General features: G+C 57.4%; 1 protein-coding gene across 2 annotated transcripts; it reads right to left on the reverse strand.

Moving 5' to 3' along the window:
• Positions 1–904: 904 nt before the first annotated feature.
• On the reverse strand, positions 905–24,483 carry SDC1 (syndecan 1). Of its 2 annotated transcripts, none has more exons than XM_072647011.1 (5): positions 24,282–24,483; positions 5,864–5,942; positions 4,283–4,713; positions 3,225–3,360; positions 905–2,427 (listed from the first exon to the last, which is right to left on the reverse strand). In XM_072647011.1, exons 1-5 carry the CDS (start codon positions 24,348–24,350, stop codon positions 2,261–2,263), a joined length of 882 nt encoding a protein of 293 aa, XP_072503112.1. In that variant the 5' UTR covers positions 24,351–24,483; the 3' UTR covers positions 905–2,260. The 2 variants fall into 2 exon arrangements, with proteins under 2 accessions (XP_072503112.1, XP_072503040.1); XM_072646939.1 differs by having other exon boundaries at positions 5,864–5,945.

The following is a 24,483-nucleotide window of genomic DNA, read 5'->3' on the forward strand; positions in this document are numbered from 1 at the left end:
CTTCTGCGCCAAGTGTGCTCATTACACACCATTATGTGCATCCCATGGCCCTCACTGTCCTCCCAAGCCCACCATCTTCCACCTCCCCTCTCTCCTCCATCTTTGGAATTCCTGCTCCCTGGTACCTCCTCCATGAAGCCTTGTCTGGCCCCTCGCCACATGCTGGTGGTCACCCTCCCCTCCTCCCCACCCAAGAGGACCTCAGGCATATTGCAGGTATAGGTCTAGACAGGGCTCATATCCCTGTTTTGCTCTGCATGCCCAGCACGTAGGAGTGGGGGGCACACCATGGGCACCTACCAAATGCTTACTGATTTATTCCTCCTGGCCCACTGGGGCGAGGCTCAGAGGCTAGCCCCCGGTCGAGTGAGTGTGAGCCCAGGGCCTAGCAGGGAGCAGAGAGAGGCAGGGACTGGGTGGCTGCTCCCTTGGGGTTGGCCCTCTCCTGGGGGACATGTCCCCCTTGGGTGACTTCAGGGCTCTGGGCAGAACTGGATAGCCTAGGACACTGTGGTTGTGTCTTGGGGTCTCTGGGTTGGTGTCTTACTGATAGAGAAACAAGGCTGGAGGTGTTGGGGGAGGGAACCCCGACTCTGAAGTCGGAGACCTAAGCCTCAGACCCCACTTCTGATGCCTGCTGCACCTGGGACCCTGGACAAGAGGTTTCAGACCTCATTTCCTGTGTAAAATAAGGGACTTGGCTCTGTGGTCTCCAGCAGCTGGAGAAAGGAGCCTGTCAATACCAGGCCTTAGGAAACCTCCCGTGGATCCATGTCATCCCTCTGCCCCTCCCCAATGTAGCATGGGAAGCTGGGAGCAAAGTGAGGCCAGCTGGGCCTCCCGGACCCCAAAGCTCAGCCACCGTTCCCAGTTGGTGCAGAGAGAGTCAGAGGCAGGAGCTCACTACTTTATATTAAAAGTTTATTACATTTTGAAAATCTACTGTACATGAAAAAACCCACTGGATTGAGCACAGCTTTGCCGAAAGCCAAAGACCAGCACTCGGAAAGGGAGATCCCCGCCTCCGGCTGGGCCACTTCCAAAAAAGCGTCCCACCTGTGTGGCCTCCAATGAGGGAGGCTGGAGGCCCCGGGATGGGTCAGCCCCGGTTCCTGAGCCCAGGGACAGGCCAAGTGCCCTTGTCTTAGTACCGCAGGTCGGAGTGGGTGGAGGCGGCAGAGCTTGGACCCAGGCATAGCTATTGGCACTCCCTGGGAACACGTACCAGATCACTCATACCCTGTTGTTAAACAGCACAAACAGAAACTATGTTTTGGCTTCAAATTTGGGGGAAAACTAAATGCGTGCCTTATTCCCCGGACCCCTGGGTCCTGGGGCTCTGTGGACTTCAGACGGGATGGGTGGGGGTGAAGTTAACTTATGTCCAAAGTAACAAAGCCCAGTTACTTACACGTGGGGACCACAGAGGAATGTGCAAAGAATCACTGGGGTTCTGGGGGAGACCTGCCCCCCACACAATGGGAAGGCAGAGTTATCCAAAACTCTTCCCTCCTCCCAGCTGGCAGGGGCTGCTGGGGGACCCCTGGAGCCCGGGCATTCACAGGGGCACCTGCTGGTGCCAACCAGCAGGAGAAACACCACTGGCCACTGGCTACAGCCTTAGCCAGATGAGGCCCCTCTGAGAGAGGGGTGTGCTGAGGGGGGCTGGAGGGAGGGGAGGGGGGCTGAGAGACAAGAAGGGGCCGGAGGGAGGGGAAGAGGGTTGAGGAAGGGAGGTGGTCAGAAGGAGGGGAGGAGGGCTGAGCAACAGGGAGGGTGCGGAGGAAGGGAGCAGGGCTGGATGGGGGAAGGGGGACAGAGAGAGAGGGGTCTAGAGGGAGGGGACAGAAGCTTAGGAAGTGAGCGGAGGCCAGATAAGGGGAAGAGAACAGAGAGAGGAGAAGGGGCCAGAGGGAGGGGAGGGGTGTCAACTGGCAAGGCCAAGGTTGGAAGAACCAGGGAGTAAAGTCTCACTCTTTTTGAAAGATCACATCTAAGTCTTCCCTCCTGCCCTGCACCCCACCCCAAGTTGGCAAATAGAGACCCAGCCTGAAGCTGTCGAGTCTGTGCTCCAGCCTCTGATGAGCTTGGGGCCAGAGTGGACCAGACCAGAGCCAAAGCTAGAGACAGAGCCAGGTGTGGGGGAGACTCCAGGCTCCAAGTCCTAAGTGGAAGAGATGGTTGAGGGTCTGTGTGCAAGGGGGCAAGGCAGCTGGGGGAGGGAGAGACACCCGCCACTCTCCAGGAGATGGCTGGGCCATCAGGCGTAGAACTCTTCCTGCCGGTGAGGTTTCTGGTAGGCACCATCCGCCTGCTTTGGCTCCTCCAAGGAATAGCTGCCCTCATCTTTCTTTTTCATCCGGTAAAGCATAAATCCAACCAGGAAGACTGCAAAAAGGAGGCCCACGAGGCTGCCGGCGATGATCCCTGGGGGAGCAGAAGAGGACACACACGTGTATGCACACATACATGTACATACATCACACATGCGCACACACACACACACACACAGAGTCAGCCCTTTAAGAAAGAACAAAATAGAAAACTAGAACTAGCCAGCAGACCCAGCCCTGGCTGGAGCAAGCTCACGCTGGCTCCCCCTCCCCATGGGAAGACAAGCTCTCGGCTGCACAGCTCAGAAACTGAGGCAATGTCTCTGCCTGTGGGGCCTGGCTGAGCCCATCGCTGAACCTCGATCCCCACCACTCCCAATCTGTAAAATGCGCTGATGTCTCTCCTCACCCAGCTCCCAACCTGTCTGCGCCCCTCACCCCACTTCCAGCTGCATGGTGGATGTCAGGAGCAAGCTAGCACCTTGCCATGGTTGGCACTGGGGCTTAGGACTTCCCTGTGCCCAACATCAATGTGAACTGGCCTGCAGCAGGTCCCAGGAAGTCCCTCGCCCTCCCTCCACGGTCAGACCCCAACAAGTGTCCACCGCTGCTTATCCCAAACAAGAGCAAGATTTGGAAAACAACAGTGTTGAGAGCTTTCATTTGCTTTGGAGGGGGGACGGGAAGGACTCCCAGGCAGGAGAAACAGCAGGAACAAAGACTCGGAGGTGGGGAACTCAAGCCCTGCCTAAACAGCAGATGCCTCCAATCGGCTCCCTTGGCTCCATTCAGGGCTCTCCCTTGTTCCTGGGCCTCCCCTAGGCTATGCCCAGGACCCCGACTCCGAGCCTCACCCACACACAGTAGACACTTAATGAAAGACAAAGTCACCTCCTAAAACCTCCTTCCGGTCCAGGATGCCCTGGGAGGCTCCTGTGGCCCCGGGTTCCACCTTCTTGTTAAGAATGTTTGTCTCCAGAGAAGTGACAGGTTTCTCTTCAGATGAAGCAAAGGTGAAGTCATCGCTCTGGGGAAAGAGACACCAAGCAGAGGTCAGCTCTCACGTAGCCTATACCAGGACTCTGACGGGGGCTCTCTGCCCTGACTGCCCACCCCACTCCCATTCTGCAAGATGCCACTCCCCTGGGCTCCCCCTTCCCCATCATCAGCACTCTCTGCTCCCCTGGTTGAAGGGAGGAGCCAAGAACCTTGTCAGACTTATTCTTGTCCCTGATCCACTTTTCCCACCACCAAGCTTTTGTTCAGGCTGTGCATCCCTCCTGAGAGCCCTTCACCTCATCACACATTGCTACTGGTCCTTCCTGCCCTGTCCCACCCAAATCTGAGGCTCTGCCTCCTCCGGTCAGCTGCCTCATTCTCTAGGCTTGGCCACCCACAGCCTCTCCCCAGAGGTTCCCACAGAAGAGCTTCCTCCACACTTGAAGGGCCCTCCAAGGTCAGGAGTCTAGCCTCGGCTCACATGTGAGCCTTTAGCAGTTCCAGCCTCCACACAGAGACCTCCAGCGAGGGCCTTCTGGGTCAGCCATTCCCTCTGGGACCAAGTCTGGTCATTCAGACACTTCTCCCAGCACTCGCCTAACTCTCACCTGTTAAGGAGGGGGGCACTAGGGTAGTTCAGCAATGGCATAAGAGGGGGGCCAGCAGACTATGGGAGACGCTATGAGTGGGTGCAGATACCTCACCACTCTGGCCTCCTTTTCTAAGAGCAAGGAGTCAAGAGTGGTGCTTGAGGTGGGGGCCCCGTGGGTGGGAGACCCTGGGCAGTCTCTGCCCTGGCCAAGTTCTCAGTTTCTCACTCAGTACAGGGAAGTAGCCTGAGGGCCCTTCCAAGCTTCCATACTGACCCTCTGCTTCAGTCTTGCACATACACACAGCCCAGACCTGTACCACCCCTGTGCCCGCTTGCCCATGGCCACAACAATACTCACCCCGCTTCCTGAACTCTCCTCTCCTAGATGCTGACTTGAGTCTTTGTCTGGCTGGCTACTCTCTGGAGCACCACTGGCCAACGGGCCTTCATCTCCAGAGCTCGGGGGCTCAGGTGCAGACACCTTTGGGTGCACCACACCAGGATCTGAGCCCACAGTGGCTCCCACCGTCAAAGGACGGTGGGTGGTGGGAGGTTGTGTCACTGCAGGAGATGAGTGGGTGGGCTCATGATTGGGAGCAGGATCTGCCTCAGTCCCGTGGTCAATCAGGAGCACAGATGCCTCTCCAATGGCTTCCTGTCCAGCAGACGATGTTTCCCCTAGGTTGGCATGTGTGGGCTCAGCAGGAGCAGCAGGCGAGGTCGTGGTGAACACAGAAGTCTTCCTCGGTATGAGGGCCAGGTCCAGCGCTGACGTACTGGGCAAGGCCCCTGCAGAACAATGACAATTCAGCGGCCCAGGACGCACAGGAAGTGGGTGGGACAGCGCACTACAGCCCTCAGTAAGTGAGCCGGAGGAGGCAGCAGGTGCCTGGCCAGGCTGGCTCACAAAAGACAACCCAGGGGCAAAGACACTTGGCTTCTCCTCCCACTTCAAGGGGGATAAAATGCCTGCCCTAATAAAAGGGGGGAAGGGGAGTAAGCTGCAAGACCCTATAGAAAACGGCCTTCAAATACATCAGGGTAAATGACTTTCCAAAAGCTTTAGTGAAGCCCACCCTGGAAAGCAGGTTCCAATCTGCGTCCAGGCACTTCCCAGCTGTGCAACTCTGGCCGCGTCATCTCCCTCTCCAGAGACTCAGTTTCCTCATCTGTACAAACTATCTGCTCCCCAGTGGTGGCAAGGAAAACACTTTGTGAGTCTCCCCATGCTCTCCGAACAGGTGTGGTTCGGAATAATCATGGGGATGATTACTGACATTATCATCGCTGATAGACCACAAGCAGCCCGAGGCCAGGATTTGTGTCTTTGGATGCAGACCTCCAACAACAGGGAGCTCACTACCTCCCAAAGGCAGCCCAGCCAGTTGTTGGAGACAAATGAGCATGAGTGGACCCTCCTCAGCCAAAGTCTGCTGTCCTGGTCCTGGCTGGTATTCTGGGTTCTAGGTTCCAGCTCCCTCCTAACTCTGACCTCACCGGCCTTCAAAGGACCCTCCCAGGACAGGACAGGACAGGCATGCTGCCTTCAGGGGCTGATTGTGTATCCTCGGTCCAGTCACCTCCTTGGAGTAAGGTTCTGGAGGACAGGACAGGCCACCTCCCCACTCACAGACACTCCTGGGATGGTCTCCAGCTGACCCCAGCCTCCCTGGCCTCACCAGGAGGGAGAGGAGATGGGCTCACCCTGGAGTCTTCTCTGCTGGGCCTCTCATGGGGCTGAGCACACAGAAAGGTCTACAGAGCTCAGAGGCCCTGAGCTCCTAGACCCTTCCCTTTTCTGGACCTTGAATGAGAAGCTCATTCAAGTGAGCCTCAAATGCCTGTGATTGAGGGGGAGAAACCTGAGACCCCACTTTGGAGAGGTGAGGGGGAGAAGAGACAGCACACCACCCAGCTCCTGGGGCAACAAGAAACTCACCCGCCCCAGAGCCAGAGAAGGCATCATCATCATCACCAGACCCATCGAGATCCTCTGGAGGGGTGTTTGTCCCCACGATCTGCTGTAAAAAGATTTCAGAGAACGAGATATCAGTGGGGTGGTTAAGCAGGCCAGGGGCCAAAGCCCCTTCTTTCCAGGCAGCACCGGAGGAGAGGAGGCTGGAGGCAAGGGTGAGGGCTGAGGACCAGACACTAGGCCCCAGAAAGGCGGAGCTGGCTTTCCCTCAAGCCCAGCTTCCTTGGATCCAGGCCCTGGCTAGGACCTTGAGCACCACGCTACAGGCTTTTTTCACAGAATGGATGGATGTGACCCATAAAATCCACTCCCAAAGGGATGAGAAAAGCTGTTCCAAGAGCAGGGGCCTCCTCCCCAATGTGGAGCCCCTGTCAGTCCCTCTGAGCATGCCTCAGCTTCCTCTGCTGGCCCATAAGAGGGTGGCCTGGGGACCAGCAGGTCCCCTCCCATGGACACCCCACAAGCCCAGAAGAGAGGGCTCTGGGCCACGTGGCCACTTTCAGTAACTTGCCTATGAGGAAAGAAAGCCTATGAGCTCCAAGCCAGGGGTTCCCTGCCAAGGCTCCCCCAGAAGGCCAAGGACCAAGAACAGTCAACGTGGGAGCCATGCCAAAGTGATGCTGCTAAATCCCAGCTCTGCCCTTCAAGCCAAGAGACCCTAGGCAAGTCCCTTCTCCTCTGTTTGGAAGAGGACAAGGCCAGAGACAGGTCTGAAGGGGATCTGGAACCGTCCAGTCAAACCCTCTCATTCTCCCTCAGGAAGCTGAGAATCCAAAGGAGCCACCTTGCCAAGGTGAGGTGGAAGTCAGGGCCATCAGAAGCCAATTAAGTGGCCTTTTCACTGTGGCCCAGACCCCTCAGGGAGGCTGGAGGAGACCCCTTCTGGGACGGCCTTCTTTAGCTCTGAGGTTCTCATTCTGGGAGGGTCAGTGTGGGGGCTGACTTGGCATGGGCCTGGCCATCACCAGACTTCCTCCTGCCCAGGGGCCCTTGGCAGCCCAGGCTGGGAGCTGTAGGCCAAGGCTAAGGTTGGGACTTGTAGTTGGGAGCCCAGATCAGATGGGCTGGCCCTAAGTAGATCAGGGAGAGCTCCCCAGGAGCAGAGGCCAAGTTCCTCTTTGGTGTTCTGTTCCCCAGTACAGGGTGTTGGACAGGCACCCGGCTCCTGCTGGGCATCTCCCACAGGCAAGGAGAGGTGGAGGCTGGTCCCCAGCAGCGTCACCTGGCAGGTGTGGAAGCCAAAGTTCCCAGGCTGGGCCACAGACTGCCTTTCCAGTGAATGGAGGAAGCCAGCCCAGGCTAGCACCAAGGCCCCCACCTCCCATATGGAGTCCACTGACCATGGCACATCTCTTGCTGGCTGCCCTGCTGGGAGGCTGTGCCCATGCTGATCAGCCTCCTCTCAGACAGAGTCAGTGACCAGTCCAGGATCACACAGCCGAGGTGGGATTAGACCCCAGGCCGCTGACTATGCTAGGGTTGGTTAGACACAGACCAAGCCGCCTCCTGCCTCTCCAAGGCAGCCTTCGGCTGGTCCTGGCAGGGCTGACCCCTCAGCTTCTCGGAGCATCCTGGACATGCCGGCCCCAGAGGACAGGGCAAGTTTCAGCTCCCCCAGTTCTGGCCCAGGAGAGGTGCCTAATAAATGTGGGTTGAGGGCAGGGAGCAGAGGCCGGTCACAGGAAGGAGGGGAGCCAGAGCCAGAGAACAAAGTGCAGATGGTGACAACAGGAAGTCATTGAACTTGGCGTAAATGGACAGTATGGGAAGGAGGGTACCAGGAGCTAGGGTAGGCTGGTGACAGAAAGAAGCCCTGAATGCCAGGGTCGGGAGTCTAAGATTTACCTGATGAGTAATGGGGAGTCAGTGACTGTTTCTGAGTGAGGGACCGAGGTGATCATGAGGATGCCTCTGGGAGACTCTGGCAGTGAGGGGCTGACTGCAAAGGAGAGAGGCCAGGAGGGAGCAAGAGGCCAAGGAGGAGGCTGCGGTCTGGGTGGCAAAGGCCCCCCACCTGCCCACCATGGCTCAAAAGACGGGTCAAGAGCACGGGGGCCACCCTCAATCCCTCCGCAGTGATCCACACAAGAGGAGTAGGCTTCTAGAAAGCCGTTTCCTGAGCCCACCCAAGATCTGCTCCCTGGAAGTCAACCCTTCACATATGCTCAATGAAGCCATGTTGTTGGCAATGCCATGGAAGGAGTCAGAAAAGCTGGAGAGAGGGAACAGAGGTTGGAGTCAGGGAGGCCTGGGTTCAAATCCTGCCTCAGATAATATGCTAGCTGTGTGACCTTGGACAAGTCCCTTGACCATTCTCATCCTCAGTTTCCTTCTCTGTAAAATGAGGTAGGTGGGATCAGTGGCCTAATATCCCTGCCCCAGAGGAGCTGCCACTGCAGCCAAAGGGGCTCCCCTCAGTCAGGGTTTCCTGAAGGAGGGGGGCCCTGGAAGGAGCCAGGAGTGGGAGCCTAACTGAACAGGGAGGCCGGGCTGGGTGGTGTAATGGGAGCCCCGGCACTTGTGGGTGGAAGTCATCTGAGAAATGTATCTGGTGAGTCAGGACCCTGGGGAGAGGGGGGGCGGCAAGGCTGGGGTGAATGAGTTGCCTGTGGAGAGGAAACAGGTTAGGCAAGAGTCTTTCATAACCCTCTCTAAGCCAGGGAATTGACCCACATTGGAGAAGCAGCTACGTCAAACCCTTCTGCCTGGAGGCTGGGAGCTGAGCAGGCACACATAGCTCTCCTGGGGGACAAGGGGGCACACACAGCTCTCCTGGGGGATGAGGGGGCACAACATTGTAGCTCTCCTGGGGGCTCTGTGGGCACGTTAACTCTTCTGGGGGCTGAGTGGGCACACAGCTCTCCTGGAGTCCCTGCTCAGAGCCCTCAACAGAGGAGGAAGCCCCTTTGATCAGCCATGTCACTGGCTGCTGAAATGCTGACCTTTCTTCCAGGCCCAAAGAGAGCAACCTTTCTTGCTGCCCACCCACTCATCCACCCAAAAGTTCCTTGAACACTGTGTCTGGCCTTCCCTTTGCCCCCATCATGCTCGACCTTGATGGATTTTTCTGGGCACATGTTGCAAATGACCCGTTCTCTACTGGGCTGGCAACAGGGCCCAGGCTAGGTTGAGGGGTAGTATCCCCAGTCCCCACTGAGCACACTGGAGGTGCTAATGGTATAACAACAAAGATGTCTGGGCTCCCAGGAGCAAGCAGGGATGGCTGGTTTCACCTCCTTGGACTAACTGTCAAGTCGTCCACACAACAAGAATGCCCAGAGCCCAGCCCTTGTCCATGAGCTTCAGTTTACAAAGAAGGAAGCAGAGGCCCAGAGAGGGCAATGGGCTTGCCCAAAGTCAGCCAGCTTCCCCCAAGGCATCTCGGCCCCCAGCCCAGGCATCTCTGCCAAGACCTGGAGCCTGCAAAGCACAGAAGACTGGACAGGAAGCAGCTCTGCTTGGGAAGCTGTGACCCAGGCCTCCCACTATACAGGTGAAAAAGCCAAGCCTGAAGGGAAGGAAGACACTGGTCACAATCACCCAGGGGGCAAAGCCAAGAGTCCAGTCCCTGAAGCAGGACCACCTCTGTCCATGCAGGCACACTCACTTCCTGCTCAGGGAGGATTCCAGGTGGTACCCAGAGAGTGGGAAGGGCCAGTCCTGGGGCACAGAGGGCACCCATGAATGCCCAGTGTGCACAAAGGGCACACATGTAGACCCTGAGGCGTCAGGAGCTCTCTGATCCTTCTCCTTCCCCTCAATCCCAGGGAAGTAAATGTGTGTGCCCTGCCTGCCACCCTCGGACCTAAAGCCAAGGGAGCCTCCTTCACCAGCCTTTTCATTTCCCCTTCCCTGAATCTTTGGAAAGAGGCTCAAAAGGAAAACATTCTGAACATTCAGCCAGGGGAGGGCCCTTGATCTGCGGTCAGAGGCTATGGGTTCAAACTGGGCTGATTCAATGGCCCCTGAGCCTCCCTCTCAAAAGTGCATGCCATCCCGGGGAGTCAGGTTTCAGCCTCTGGCCAGAGATGTTAGCCTGTGCTTCTCGGTTTTGCCTGGCTGGAGAGGGCTTTTTCTAACTGAGGGAAGGAAGTAGTCCAAGGTCCACTCCTCACTATGGGAAAGAAGGGCCAGATTCACCAGAGTCTCAGGCCTGACCCAGAGCAAACTCAAAAGCTGGGCAGTCCACACTGAGGACAGAAATGTAGCGCCTTCCCTCCTCTCCCCAGGCAAGTGGGGTAGGACAGGGGCACAGTGCTGCATACGTGGGGTCCCTGGTCACTCGGCTGGCAGATTTTTGCTTCACTTTTTCTTGGTCACAAAGGAGGATTCAAGAGGGAGAAGAGGAGAGATGAAGGGCCTTGAAGCATCATGGGAATATAGGCAGAGGCCCTGTAGACCCTGCCCTGAGCCTCAGGCACCCAAGAGGCTGCTGGCCTGGCCAGAAGCTTCTTACAAAACTTTGCCCTTTAAAATGGACTTAATTAGCCAGTCAAGGAGGAGGTGAGGCTGGTGACCTTGCACAGCCGTCCCTCACTGAAATCAAAGTCAAGTGCAAGTCACGCCATCCTCCTGATGTCATGGTCTTCTTCGAGAATGAAGAAGAAACCGAATTAGCCAGCCCAGAGGCCAACAGCGAACGTTTGTAAGAAATCCCTGGCTCCATGGCCGCTCCAGGCAGTTTCCCTCTCCCTGAGTTCTCTGTCATGGAATGGATGACCGGAGCTAAGAGCCCCCATCAGCAACGGGGATCTGGAATCAGGACAGAGCTGCACGTTTCCTGAAAGTACTCCACAGTCCCAGCGATAATTCAGTCTGTTCAAGCCTGGAATTCTCCTGATCCAAACTGGCCTGTGAGGCAACAAGCTTTTATTATGCACCTAAGATGTACCCAGACCTTTACTAAGCACCTTTGGCTTTAGGTCTCAGATCCTTGGGAACTTGGGCAAGCCTCTCAGGGCCTCAGTTTCCCCTCTAAAATGGGGGCTGAATTCGAGGGCCTCCCTGAGTGTCTCTGCTCTAAGTCCTCACATGCGGCAGACTTTCTTCACACTTAGGCAGCCTGTTCCTACTCATTTTCAGTAACCATCCTTCAGGAAGAACTCGGTCCTGGCTCGGCTCAAGTGCACATGAGGACTGCTGAGCACATGTCTCCCTATCAGAGAAACGTGGCTGCCCTGCCCTGCCTGGAGCAGGAATGCCCACTAAGTAAGTGGCCCTTTGAGGCCCAGCCCGAAGGACACCATTGCAACACTCACCATTGGAGAACCAAGTGTCCTCAAACAGCTGGCTGCCAGCCCCTCCCCCCGCTGCTCCTTCATGGGCCTGAGCAGCTTTCTGCAGCTGTTCTGGGGGCCGCCTGGGGGCCAAGCCGGGTGTTCCCCTCTAGAACCTACCCTACTTGCAAATCAACCCTAAAACTAGTGAGGAGAGAAGCAGACACTCCAGGGAAAGACAGCCTCAGTGAGTCTGGGTGGAGCTGACAACCCAGGAGCAAAATGCAGAGCGGGCAGAGCTGGGACAGAGCTGGGGGGGCCCTCTCCCTTGGGTTTGAAGATGAGGAAATCAAGGCCCAGGAAGGGAATGGAGTTTGCCTGAGGTCACACAGCCAGGACCAGGGCTGAGGCCTCCAGACTTCTCCTCCTGCATGTCCCACTGTCAGGATGGGGTCTACTTTGGAAGGGGCATAGACCAGAGAACAGCCCTGCCATCTGCCATCTCATTGGGCACTGCCCAGGCCAGCTCTGGAGGCCCATTGGGGTCAGTGATCCAGAAATCTGTACCCTCGGGCCGGGTCCAAGCCACAGAGCAGCCGCCCTTCCCTGTTGGTCAACACCCTGCCCTCTCACAGGGTTGCCAGGGACCAAGGGAGAAACTCTCAGAGAATTCAAGGCCTGTGCCCCAAAACTTTGTTGAGGAGAGGCAGGAGCCCAGCCATCCACCCCTGTACCCGCCTGCCAGTGGCTAGCAGACATCACCATCTTCCATCCTGGCAGACTCAATCCTTTATCAGCTTCCTTTCCTGCCATAGAGAATCCAAGACAAGCTGTAGCGTGCCCAGGCTGGGTGCGGCTGCAGCAGGGAAGGGCAGGGCAAGGTAAGGGGTGGGGGGGACCCAGTGGTGAGGAGCAGGGGAGCAGAGGAGTGAGCCCTGAGTCATCCCAGGAGGGGCCTTTCTGAAAGGAGTAAGAGTTGGGGCACTCTGGAACAGGATGCTCATCTGCCCAGGGCCGTATGGACTTACCCCTTTTGCATAAGGGGGAGGGCAGAGCTCAGGTGCTGTGGGCAAGGCTGGCACAAGGGGGCATGCAGGGAAGGCAGGGAGAGACCTGGTTCCACTCTGGCTCTAACCAAAATCACACTTGGGCACACGCCCCTTGCCAACAAGCCAATGTCACCAAGCTGACAGCCCATTTTCCCAGCTGGCTGGGAGGGAGCATCTTCTAGGGTCCTGAGTGAGGAACAAGGATGGGGCTGGGGGATAGGAAACTATTGTTCTAGCTTCACAGAGCTTTCTTCCTGAGAGGCTGGGGGTGGGGGGCTGCCCTCTCAACTTTCCAAGGCACTAGCTGCAGAAGCACAGGTAAAATGCCTCAGTTTCCTCCACCATAAATAGGGGCAAAAATCCTTTCTCTCTCTCACACACACACACAGACACACACATGTATACACATACATATGCACACAGACATACCCACAGACAGATACACATACACACACAGACATACATATGCACACAGACACACACACACATACACACAGACATACAGACATACATGCATACACACATATGCACACACACACACCCCACAGGGATAATCATGAGCCTTAACTTTGGGGGAGATCCAGAGGGACCCTCGGAGGCCATAGAACCCCTATTCCACAGATGGGAAAAGTGAGGACCAGAACAGAGACCTTCTCAAGGAAAGAGTCCAGGGGAGCTTCTCCCCACCCCCCAGTCCTGGGCCTCAATGGGGCTGGGGTGGGTGGGGTCTGACCCCACACAGCTCTTCATGCCCCTCAGAGATCAGTAGGAGGATGCCGTGCAGAACCTGGTTCCTGAGGGCTCACTGTTATGCCCAGGTCTGCTCTCCCACCCACCTCCCCATCCTGCCCTGGCTGGCAATTATCAGGAGGACAGAGAGGAGGGGGAGACAAAAGTTAGAGAGGGTGATTCATACTGAGGTGCTAATGACCTGCCAGAGCTCTCCCTGGCAGGGGCTTCCACCAAACTCCCCCCACCCAGCAGCACAGGGAGGGCCCCAGGCCTAGGGAGAGGACCCAGCCTTGGGTGGAGGCGGCACATGCCAGGACATGTCCCTGAAGCAGGCATGGGGGAGCCGGGCTCTGGGATAACGGGCGGGCGGGGGAAGACCAGTTCCTCAGCTTGCCTTTCACCTGGGCGTGGGTGGGCACACTAGCCCTGCCCAGACTCCTCTCCTCCACCCCAGCCCAACTAGCCATCCTTGGGGCAGGGGAAAGTGAGGCATCCCTGCCCTGCCCCTTCCCCTGCCTCCCGGGCAGCGCCACTCAGTGACCAAGCCTCCCCCAGTGCCTACAGCCTGGCTGGGAGCCCAGTCCAGGAGTTGGGCGGCCTGCGAGTCGGCCAGTCCTGCTTCTTCTCCCTGCCACCTGCACCATCAGTGCCAGGCCCTCCTCCTGAAGCACCAGGAACTTCCTCTTCTGTAAAATAGGGAGGCGGCCTGACCTCTCAGCCCTCCCACAGTTCCTCTTGTCTCCTGAGGGGTGAGCAATGCCCCAAGACGCAGGAGGCTGCTTTGGTTGCGGAGCTGACTCTTAGTGACCCATTGGGGGTTTTCTTGGCAGAGATTCTGGAGCAGTTTGCTATTTCCTTCTCCATTTTACAGAAGAGGAAACTAATGCAAACAGAGTAAAGTAACTTGCCCAAGGTCATCTAGCTAGTAAGTATCTGGGGCCAGATTTGAACTCAGGAAGACAGATACTCCTCTATCCACTGTGGCACCACCCAGCTGCCCTCGGTACAATCCATCCACGACAGACTTTTCCAAACTGCCTAGGTCCTGCCCCAGTGACACCCCTAACCCCTGAGAACATTCAGTGCCAAATGTTTTCCATTCTACAAAAAATTAAAGTCTGACTTCCCTTCCTGCTTAGGACAGGCGGAGGACTGTGGGTGTGTAATGCTGCACACACTTCAGGACATGTCCATTGGTTTGGGTTAACTGGCTTTCTCCTTTGTTGCAAAGAAAGGCTCCTGCACATCAGGGCAGGGACACCATCCTCCAGCTCAGGAAACCCTGGAAGGAGCCAACTCACCCTCCAGGCTTCCTGAAAGCCCCTTCTGTCCCCGCCCCAGCTGAACTGCCACAAGACGACCCCACAGGACATTGGCAGCTGCCCAGAAGGTGTGGACACTCACTAGGGCTCCATAGACCTCCATAAGCCTCAGTGTCCTCACCTATAAAATGGGAGTCTCTGATCCCTCATCTCCCTCACAAAGTTGCTGGAGGAGATGCTCTGCCAATCTGAACTGGGATTTCCAGCCTTCCTCCAAACCCCGAGGATGCAGTGCTGGCCTCTTCTCAGAAGGATCCCAGGCTCCTGAACTGGCCCTGCCTCCAAGCTGCCTTCCTGGAGCTCACTGGAGCCCCTGGCTGCAAAGGAGCTTAGAGATCCCCTTCCCCCTTATTTTACAGATGGGGAAACCGAGGCCATGGAGGGGAAGGGCCTGAGTGAGGAGCCAGGCCTTGGAGCCCATCCATGGCTCCCCCCAATGCATCATCAATAGTGTTTGCAGGCCAAGAGACTTGAGGCAGAGAGGGCCCCAGGCTCCTTCCTCTGGCCAGGCTGGGACGGCTTTCATAAAGGATCTGCTCTCATTTCCCTCTCGTTCAAGGGCCTTATTGTACAGATGAAGCAGCCAAGGTTCAGAGGTAAAGCCACTCATGCAAGGTGATGTCCGCTAGAGGCAGGACTTGAACCCAGCTCTCCTGTGCTGCGCCCACTCAGCCACTAAGTGGTCTTGGCAGCCCAAAGTCAGGTCCTCTCTCTAGGCTGCGAGTCTGCACTATCCTGGGGTGGCAGGAAAGGGCCTAGGGCAGGTTCCCAGCCCCAGTCAGAGAGCAGTAGAGCACAGCCTATGAAGAAGGCAGGATGTCTGAGCTGGGGGTATATGCAGGGCACAGGAGACCAGGCACAGGTCATCTCACTTATCTCAAGGATGAATGTTTCAGCAATGTGCAACATCCTTCACTGAAAAGATTGCAGCTCTTAAGACCTGGCATTTTTAGCACTGGTCTCTGATGTCCCTTTCAGCCCCTCTAAAGGGCAGGTCTGCCTTACTTTCCCCATCTATAAAAAGGTGCCAGTCGTTGGGGGTAGGGGGAGACTCCAGTCGGGCTATGAAGTCCTTCTGACTCAGCCTGGGGTTCCTGGAGGTGGGCTCCCAGCTGGGGCAGCTTGGACCTAATTCTGGGAATGTCGGGTAGACAAAAGCCTGGATGGGGCCTCAGTTTCCCCATAAAGAGCTAGCATGATGTAGGTCTAAAATGAGCAAGTTGCACTAGCTGACCCCTGAAGGTCAGCTCTGTGTCTCGAAGTCTCTCCCAGCCCTGACACCAAGCAAGGTTTGAGCCCCCCACCCATCAATCAGTCATGCCAACAGAGAGTCAGTCACCAAGTGTGATCAATCTCCCACTGTGCTCTGGATGTGTCTTAAGTGCCCCAGGGGCACAAAGAAGGGCAGACTCACGGCCCCCGCCCTTAGACACTGGCATTTGAATGGCTCTGAGGTGGCCCAGTGCCCAGTACCCCCTGGGCACACCATCCCAGCCAGCCTGCCTGCCTCCCCACCATGGCTGCTGGACTTTGCCTCTGCCCTCCCACCCAGCTAGGCAGAAAGCAGGGCAAAAGCGAACAACCAGCAGCTGGCCCTGGGAAGAGGCAGGCCCAGCAAACAGAGGAGCCTTCACCCTCAGCTGGACCAACAGCATCCAGAGCCAGAGCCCCAGCAGGACTTAGGGGCAGCTCCATCGAGGATACACCTGCCACTTTTCAGACCAGACAAAGGCCAGAGAGAAGAGCTGGCACCAGTGTCTGTGTTGGTGGGCACCCATTCCACGCAGTGCCCCATGAAGACAGGCCAAAAACCCAGCTGCAGCCCCCTTGCCACAGAGGCCCTGGAACCAAAGCCGGCAATGTTGCTCCCCACACGTGGGCGGGTACTGGGGGCAAGACCCCCTTCCCTGTGGGTCTCAGTTTCCTTCTGGGTGTAGAAGAGATGGCTCACCAAGAGGAATTCCAGCTCCAGACTCTGGAATCACAAACAGCCCCTGCCTTCCACAAGGTCCAGTCTAGGACTCCATCACCAGACCCAGCCTCTGGCAGGCCGGCTCCTGGCCTGGCCTCTGGGGGCCAGACCCACTGGACACTTGGCTGTCCCCTAAAGCATCAATGATGCACACATGCACACACATGTATGTAGCACGCATGTGCATGCACACATGTGCAGAGCCACATGTGTACATACACCCCATTTGCTTGTGCTGGGCCCCCTGGCTTCCCCTTTGGAAATCCTGCCCATCCTCCCAAGGGGGTCAATGTGGCCTCCACAGGTCTGGGGGTTTCTTCAGCACAGCAGAAAATCAGAACATCAGTCTCTCAGTCCAATGACTCCAGTTTACAGAGGGGGAGACTGAGGCCCAGACAGGGTAGTGCCTTGCTGGAGGTCACACAGGTGACCCAGACCACCAGGGTTTGAACTCCAGGCCAGGCCAGCCCAGCGGCCAACACTCCTAGGATGCTCCCTACCCTAAGGGCATCCCCTCCCTGGGGCCAGGCAGGACCTTGGCTCAGCCTTAGCTCTGGACACTTCTCAACTGCCTGGGCCCAGTGGGTACCTGAGGGGCACAGCTGTCCCCACCGACCCCCCTCCCCAAGCCACGCTTCCGTGGAGGATAGGGCTGGAGAGCCGTTGGCTGCCAGACTGGCCCAAAGCGAGGGTGGGAAAAGGTCCTGCCAGTGTCCTGGGAGGGGCCCTTCCCTAATCACCAGGGCCACAGCTACAGAGGGACTTCTATCCCTACAATGAACTTCAGGGTGATAGCCCCCAAAACTGCCTCAGAGGGAAGCTGAGCTGACTCACCCCCACCTCCACTCAGGACTCCCCCCAGAGAAGCGACCGGGGCCCTTTCTGTGGCTCCCAGGCCGTGGTGTGGATACCCACCCTCTCATCACCCCCTGCCCGTGTCCAGCACACACTCAACTCTACAGGACAAACGAGGCCCAGCCCAAAGTGTGGGAGCTGGAGCAGCCAGTGAGGCCCAGGTAGGGGAAAGGTCTTCCTCCAGGTCCCACAGGAGGTCATGGGTAGAGCTGGATCCAAACCCAGGCCTGGGCTCTCTCCCCGGCACCCAGAGGTGACAGCACCCTGGGATCCTCCCTTGTGAAAGCCCCACAGCCAGCCATAGACACAGGCCAGCGACATCCGCTGCCCTCTCTTTTCTCAGACATTTACCACATTATACAGTCCATGCCCCTCATTTACGGTGGGACTGCTTTGAGCAGAGACAGCATTCAAACCCAGAGCCTTGTTCAGGGGCTTCTCCACTACCAGCCTGGGACCTAAAGCAGGCTGCAGGAAGGCCCTGAGCCTTGGTCTCCCCCTCCCCCAGTAAAATGGGCCCTGCCTAGCCTGGCACAGCACCTGGAAACCCCAGAGGGGTCACAGAGAGGAGGGGCCAGCCTGCTCATCCTGACTGGCCCATCTCTGAGCCTGAGAGAGACCTGCCTCCGGGGCAGAAGGGAAACTCCCCAGGACAGAGGTGACTCCAATGTCTCCAGGGCCATGGCTCCAAGGAGTAACAGAGTCAGAGCCCAGGAAAGGGAGAGAAGTGAGGGGAGGAGGGGTATGGGGAGGAGGCTTGTGGGCCCACTAAGAGCAGATGATATAAGCCAGCACCCCTAGCTCCTCCCCCATGGTCCCAGGGGCTTAAACCCAGATGCCCTCACCAAGGACTGCTGGGTTCAGAGACGTGGAGTGGGGGGTGGGCAGTGTCAGCCAGGCCCAGGAAGGCATCAGTGCAGCCAGATGCCACCTGCCTGGGGGGGAGGAGGATGCTCTGGCTCTGTGGCTGATTTGCTGTGGGACCTGGGCAGGTGTTCTCCCTGCTCTCGGCCCCTGTAAAACGGGAGGGTTCAAAATCCCAGGATCCAGGGTCAGCTCCAGCCCTCAAGCCATGAGAGCCAGGCCCAGGGCAGCTGGCTAGGAGCAGAGCCCCCAGGGCTGCCTCTGGGAAATCTCAGCCAGCCTGGAAGAGGCCAGTGCTTTGATTCCGGGGCTAATGCCCCCAAATCGATATATTTTCCTATCTCTTCTCCTTACACGCCTCAAACCCAGGCCTAGTCCACCTTTGTCCTCCTACAGCTGAGGGTCTGAGGGTCGGCCACCTGACAATCAGGGGACAGACAGCGGAGCCCAATCGACAAACTGAACAGTTACTCAATCAACAAATACTTATTGAACTCCTGGGGTGGGAGGAGGCAGGCAAAATCCCAGACTGTCAGTTGGATGAGACATGGAGACCCCAAAGCCCAGGCCCCTCACTGGCCCTGGAGGGTAGGGAGGATGGGACAGAAGGAAGCCCCAGAAAAGGCAAGGGACTTTCCCAAGGTCATGGAGTCAAGGGCTGGATCCTGGTGGCTTGGGGCTGGTGGAGACCAGATCTCGCTCATGATCTCCACATTCTGGTCCAAGTGGACTTCGGCCATTGACCTTGTCCTGCCATACCATACCTCATCTCCTTGTGTTTGCTCATTCAGTGCACCATGCCAGGGGTGCCCCCTTCTCTCAGTTCCAAGTCAGGGAGCACCATCCTCACCCTCAGCCCCTTCAGACTGAAAGTTTCCTGAAGAAGGGTCTCCATTTCCCTCACAGACTAGACTGAGTTCTGCAGGAAACTCAGGTCAAACATCCCAGCAAAGGACACAGGACAAAGAGCCATGGGATGGTGGGGCCAGAAAGGCCCTTGGGGACCAATGGATCCAACCTTTGCTGGGCAGATGGGGAAACTGAGAGTCAGGGAGCAGAAGGGATTTGCCCTGATCTCCACTTGCCCCTCATTGTACCACTCGATCAGCCCCCTACTCTCTACTCTCATTAGGGGCCAGGGATTTAACTCTGGGTATCTCTCCCAAATTTCCCCAGGCAAACACAGCCCACTGCCTTCCCTGGGGCCCATACCTGGGTGAGTCACCCCCAGGAAGGAAGAAGGGCTAAACACCTAGAGTCAGGCAGCCACTGAGGCCCTAACAGAGAGGCCTGAGGGAGGAAAGGGATGGGAACAGAAAGGAGAGACAGATGTGCCACAGCTGGATAGACATCAACAGCAGTCCCCAGCAGCTAAGAGACGGCCAAATTGCTCTGTAACCCCTAAGCTGGCCATGGCTGGGGGGGGGGGGGCCTCCAGAGCACCCCCAACCAGGGCGTCATCTGGGGGGGGCAGGACAAGGGGGCCCTCCGTGTCACCTGAAGCCCAGAGACAGAGAAGGAACTGTGATTCCACCTGCATTCGAACCCAGATCCACACTAAATCCAAGAAACCTGTGTCATCCAGTGGGTCCCTGGCTCCCTCCCCATTCCCGCCCCTCTCTCTACACACACACCTGTTCCTTCTTTCACTCCATTCATCACAAGCCCTGCTTTAGACTGGTCCCCCAGGTTGGGGGATGGGCTTGCCCTCAGGGGGATTCTGCCTCTCTCTGACCCCTCCCTATCCTGCAGGGTCCAATCTGACTGTCCCAGTCATGACAGCCCACCCTCCCTCCAAGGGTCAGGCCCCACTACCTTCCATGTTGGCTGGGAGTGAAGTGAATTCCTGGGGAACGGGCTGTGCCTTCTCCTGCCAACCCCCCCCTGCCCAATGTCTGGCACATTCGATGTACTCAAGATTCCAGAAGCCTCCTCCAGAGGCAGTAAGAGGAACCTATAATCATGGAGACCTGGGTTCATATTCTACCTCAGATTCTCACGGAGTGACCCCAGGCCAATCGTAGGATCAGAGAAGAACCTCAAAGAAACACTCTCATTTTACAGGGGAGGAAACTGAGGCCTAGTGAGATAACTTGTCCATGGGCTTCCCTCTCCCTGGCAGGCCTCAAGCCAAGTCCGGGTGACCATTTGTCAAGTATGTGGGAGGATCTGAACCCACGCCTTCTAATTCCAAAGTCAAACCCCTCTGACCACAGCACAATGCCTCCAAAGTCCCTTCCCCAAAATGAGCCTCAGTTTTTCACCTGTAAAATAGGGAGAATGGTGGTCAAGTGCTTGGTAAACATAATTACCTTCATCATTATCCTGGAGACAACAATGATGTCAGAGGCAAGAGGCCTAGATCCGGACCCCAGCCCCCTGCTTTACCAGCTGGGCAACCCTGGGCACCAAGGCCCTTTGCACTTTCCACTCTCCCCTCACACCAGGTTTGTGGCAGGAGGGGAAAGGGCTACATCCCTTTGTGGGGCAAAACAGCTTTCCTCAATTCCAGCTCCATCCAACCAGGCACCTGTGTTGGCCCCCTACTCCAGCCTGGCTGAGGAACCCGGGCTGAACTGACCGGCGCATGGCCCCTTGACCAGCCATGAGTGCTCGCTTGGCATAACCTAGGACTCTAGTACCCAGCACCCTCTGTGGGGTGGCAGGGGCTTCCTCAATCCCAGCTCTATCCATCTAGTTGCCTGCACTGCCCCCCTACCCCCATTCCAGCCCCAACTCCAACTTCTGCGAGCAGGGTTCAAGCAGACTGGCCCACACGAGATCCAGGTTCTCTGCCTCTGTTTATAGAGTTTCCCCCAAGATCCCCGAGATGGACCATGACAAGTCAAGACAGGAAGCAGGAAATCATTACCCTTGGGAGAAACTAAGCCTTGCCCTTTCAATCGCTGAAGTGGTTCAAAAGCCAGTCCCGCTGGCCTCCTCACAGCAGAGGGGGCTGAGGTCACCCTCCGACCCACAAGGGGTAAGGCTGGCCCTTGTCTCAGACAAACCCGTGTCTAAAACACAAATCTGGTAGAGGGAAAGAAATGGCGGACCATAAAGGATAGCTCACTTCAAGCCTCTTGATCCTTATTTTACGTATATTTCTAACAAACTTGATGTAGTTTCCTAAGCCCATAGCAGAGCTATAACCCAGCAAACATTGCTGGTCTGAGCCTCGATGAAACAAGCACCTACTGTATGCAGAGCTCCATGTGCTGGCAACCCATTCAGGGAAAAGCATAGCCAAGGCCCAACATTCTGGGGCTAAAACTCGTAGGGCATGTGCCATTCTCCATAGCAGTCGAACTCCTGGGCAGCCAGAAGACTTGGCTTCCCAGTCTGCCAGTCACTCACCAACTAGCCGTGTGACTCTCAGCAAGTCACTGCCTCTCTGGGCTGCCTCAGTTGCCTCATCTGTAAAAGGCAGAGGTGGGACCGGACGGGCTCTTCATGCTCTCAGTCTGAGTCACAGTGGCACCCCCACCCCCAGCCACAGGTAACGACCAGAGAATGGCCAGCCTAGTGTGGCTTCCCAGTGAAACCAGAAGCCCGAGCCAAGAGTGACATCATCTCTGGAAAGCAGCAGCAGGCCAGGGAGCCAGCTCCCTCCCCTCCTTCCCCAGGAGCCTCTCCTACCACGCAGGGAAATGTCTCTACCAGTCCCCATCATTAAGGGAGTCGTCTTTAAAAAAAAAGGAAAAGGAAAAAGTTACTCTAGACCAAGAACTCAGCCAGGAGAATGGAAGGCCAGACCAGAAAGCGGACAGTCAACCCTCCAACCTGTCCCCAGACAGACCTGTCTGATTCTCTTGGGGCTGGTTCAGTGGCCCCTAGTCCTTGCTGTAGGGACCAAACAAGCTGGGCTGTGTTCCCAACACATTGGGAAGGGAAGGGAGGGCAGAGCAGCCAAGTCATCTGGGGCTCCACCGGTATCAGAGCAGGGGGCTGGGTATGCCCCCCCTCCCGTCCACTCAGTCCGTTGGGGCCAGGAAGGACCATCCTTTAAACAGAGAGAGACAAACGCTGACCATGGTAACAGAAATGACCCTGGGCTGCCCAAACTGTTGGAGTCCGAAAGTCCCAAATTCAAATTCTCCTTCAGACACCGTGTGACCCTGGGTTAGTCGCTTCACCCTGTTTGCCTCAGTTTCTTCATCTGTACAATGATCTGGAGAAGGAAATGGTAAACCACTCCAGGGTCTTTGCCAAGAAAACCCCAAATGGGGTCACAAAGAGTCGGACACAACTGAACGACTACTCTTTAACCCTAAGCAGTAGAGGGGCCACAACACCCAGGTCATCCCTTCCTTCCTTCTTCCCTCCCCAAACAAGGTACCAACACGAGGACTAGAGAGGCCGTCATGCCTGAACCCAGCATTTTCCAGATAAAGAACTACCTCCTATTTCAGGCCAGGGGGCAGTCAAGATTGGAACCTGGGTCCTCTGGCTTCTAACCAATCCTTTTTCCATATTGCTGAGAGGCAGGATGACATGGAAGACAGAAGACTGGCCTTGGCATCCAAGTCCATCCTCAGACACTTGTCCACGGTCACATTCCCCTGTGATGCTCATGGACCTCCCTCCGACACCACACACATACATGTGCACACATTTTCAGAGAGGTCAGCCACCTCCAGCTGGGAGAGCCATTTGCCACAGAGAGGCCCAGGGGGTCTCAAAGCTAACCCATCACACCACGCTTGGCATGAAATAGGTCAACCTGAAGCCCAGGTTCTATACCTGTCGCACATCCAAGATAGGACCCCAGGTGCCAGCTAGGGTAACCCGTGGCCCTGAGGCCAGGTGGGAAGAGGTTCAAATGAGGCATCCATCACTAGACATGGGCAGGGCAGGGCAGGGCAGGGCAAGCCACTGTAGCCAGCAGCCGGGGCCAGTTTAGACAACTGGCTCCCAGCCAAGCTCCAAGGGCTGGAAGGGAACCCAGACACACTTTCTCCCTGTTGGCCAAGACCATGAAAGTCTTACTCTTGCTCCGAGATCAGGCTAAGGCTCCACTACAGCTGACTCCTCGAGGAGTATGCAGGGCTGGAAGGGCACCAAACCCTGGAGGATGGGACCTGGCAAAGGTCACCAAGAACAGTGGCCTGTAGGTGGGGGGAGGCCTCTTGACCAGGCTGTTCACTGACAAGCCCCCTCCTCGTTCCCCAACTCCATGACACACACATACACCTGCCCCCAAGGTGCCAGCATGTCTCCTCTGCCATCTGCAAGGGGAGGCGGCATCTAGCAAAGGCTGGGCCCAAGGAGGAGGACTCTCCCAAGGGGTCCCCATCCCTGCTTACTAGGCTAACTGAGGTGGGGAGAAGTAGTTAGGGGCCCTTCATTTGGAGAGTGCCGTCACCCTAGGCACCTAGCCTACAGAGAAAGCTGGAGACTGCTGGAAAACCTGTTGCCTACTGGCTTCTCTTTTCAGTGAGGCTACTTCCTGTGGGACCTCTCTAGGCCTCAGTTTCCCCTCTAAGGCCCCCTTTGGAAACTCACTGGGTCTCAGTTTCTCCCATCGGTAAGAGGAGGGGTCTGACTGGGCTCTAGTTTTCATGCTGGACCTCTGGGGAGGCTTGACTCCAGCTTTGGGTGGCATGGAGGGAAAGTTCCTGATGTGCTCTATGCCCAGTGGGTCCACCTGGCAGCCATGTTTGCAGGTCCCGCTGAGGGGATTCCAAAGGGGCCCCATTCTGGCCCAGGTCGGCTGGGTGGGGGCGGGGAGGGGAGTTTATTCTGCATTTTGTCTTAGATGAACAAAGCCAGGGGAACCGTCCACCCGAGAGCTCAGAACGCTGAAGGGGCGACCCGGCCAAGTTTGCAGTTTTTGGGGAACAGTCAGGGAGACGGCAGGGAGAGGGGCGCGCTGGAGATGGGCAGGGGCTGGCGGCAGAAACGACCCCCGGACCGCAGTGGGGCTCACCCCCGCCCCCTCCTCGGCTCTCCCTGGGGGTGGGGGGCGCTTCAATGCATGGGAGGGGGTCACCAGGGGAAGCTGCGGCCCCGGGCCAAGAGCCGCCCCTTCCACTCCACGGGACAGCCCCCCACGTCAGCTCTCTCCCTCCAGGGCCAGCGCCCCCAGCCCCACCGGAGGGAGGGGGGTCCGAGAGGCCAGAAGGGAGCCCGCGGACCGCCTCCTGGAAAACTTCCTGCTGCAGGAAGCCGAGGGCCGGGACGCCTGGGAACGGGCCGGGAGGGCGGAGGGGGGCAGGAATCCGATCTGCTCCGGAGGAGGCGCGCTGCAGGCCGGGGTCTGGTTTGAATTAGGGCCGGCGGAGGGGGGGCGCGCACGTGCGGCCGCTTAGAAGAAGTGAATGGGGGGGCGGGGTGGGGGGGCCCCACGTGTCCCGGGGCACGCACACTCACCGAGAGAGCCGGCTGCCCACAGAGCGCCAGGGCGCACAGCCCCAGCAGCGCCGCCGCCACGCCGGGCATGATGCCGGTGCCGCCGCCGGGCTCGGGCTGGACCGGGCTCGGGACCGGGCTCGGGCTCGGACTCGGGACGGGCTCGGGCTGGATCGATCGAGCCGCCGCCGCGGTGCCCGGGCTGGGCTGGGGCCGAGGGCCG

Source organism: Notamacropus eugenii, chromosome 1, assembly GCF_028372415.1.
Source record: "Notamacropus eugenii isolate mMacEug1 chromosome 1, mMacEug1.pri_v2, whole genome shotgun sequence".
Lineage (NCBI taxonomy): Eukaryota > Metazoa > Chordata > Mammalia > Diprotodontia > Macropodidae > Notamacropus > Notamacropus eugenii.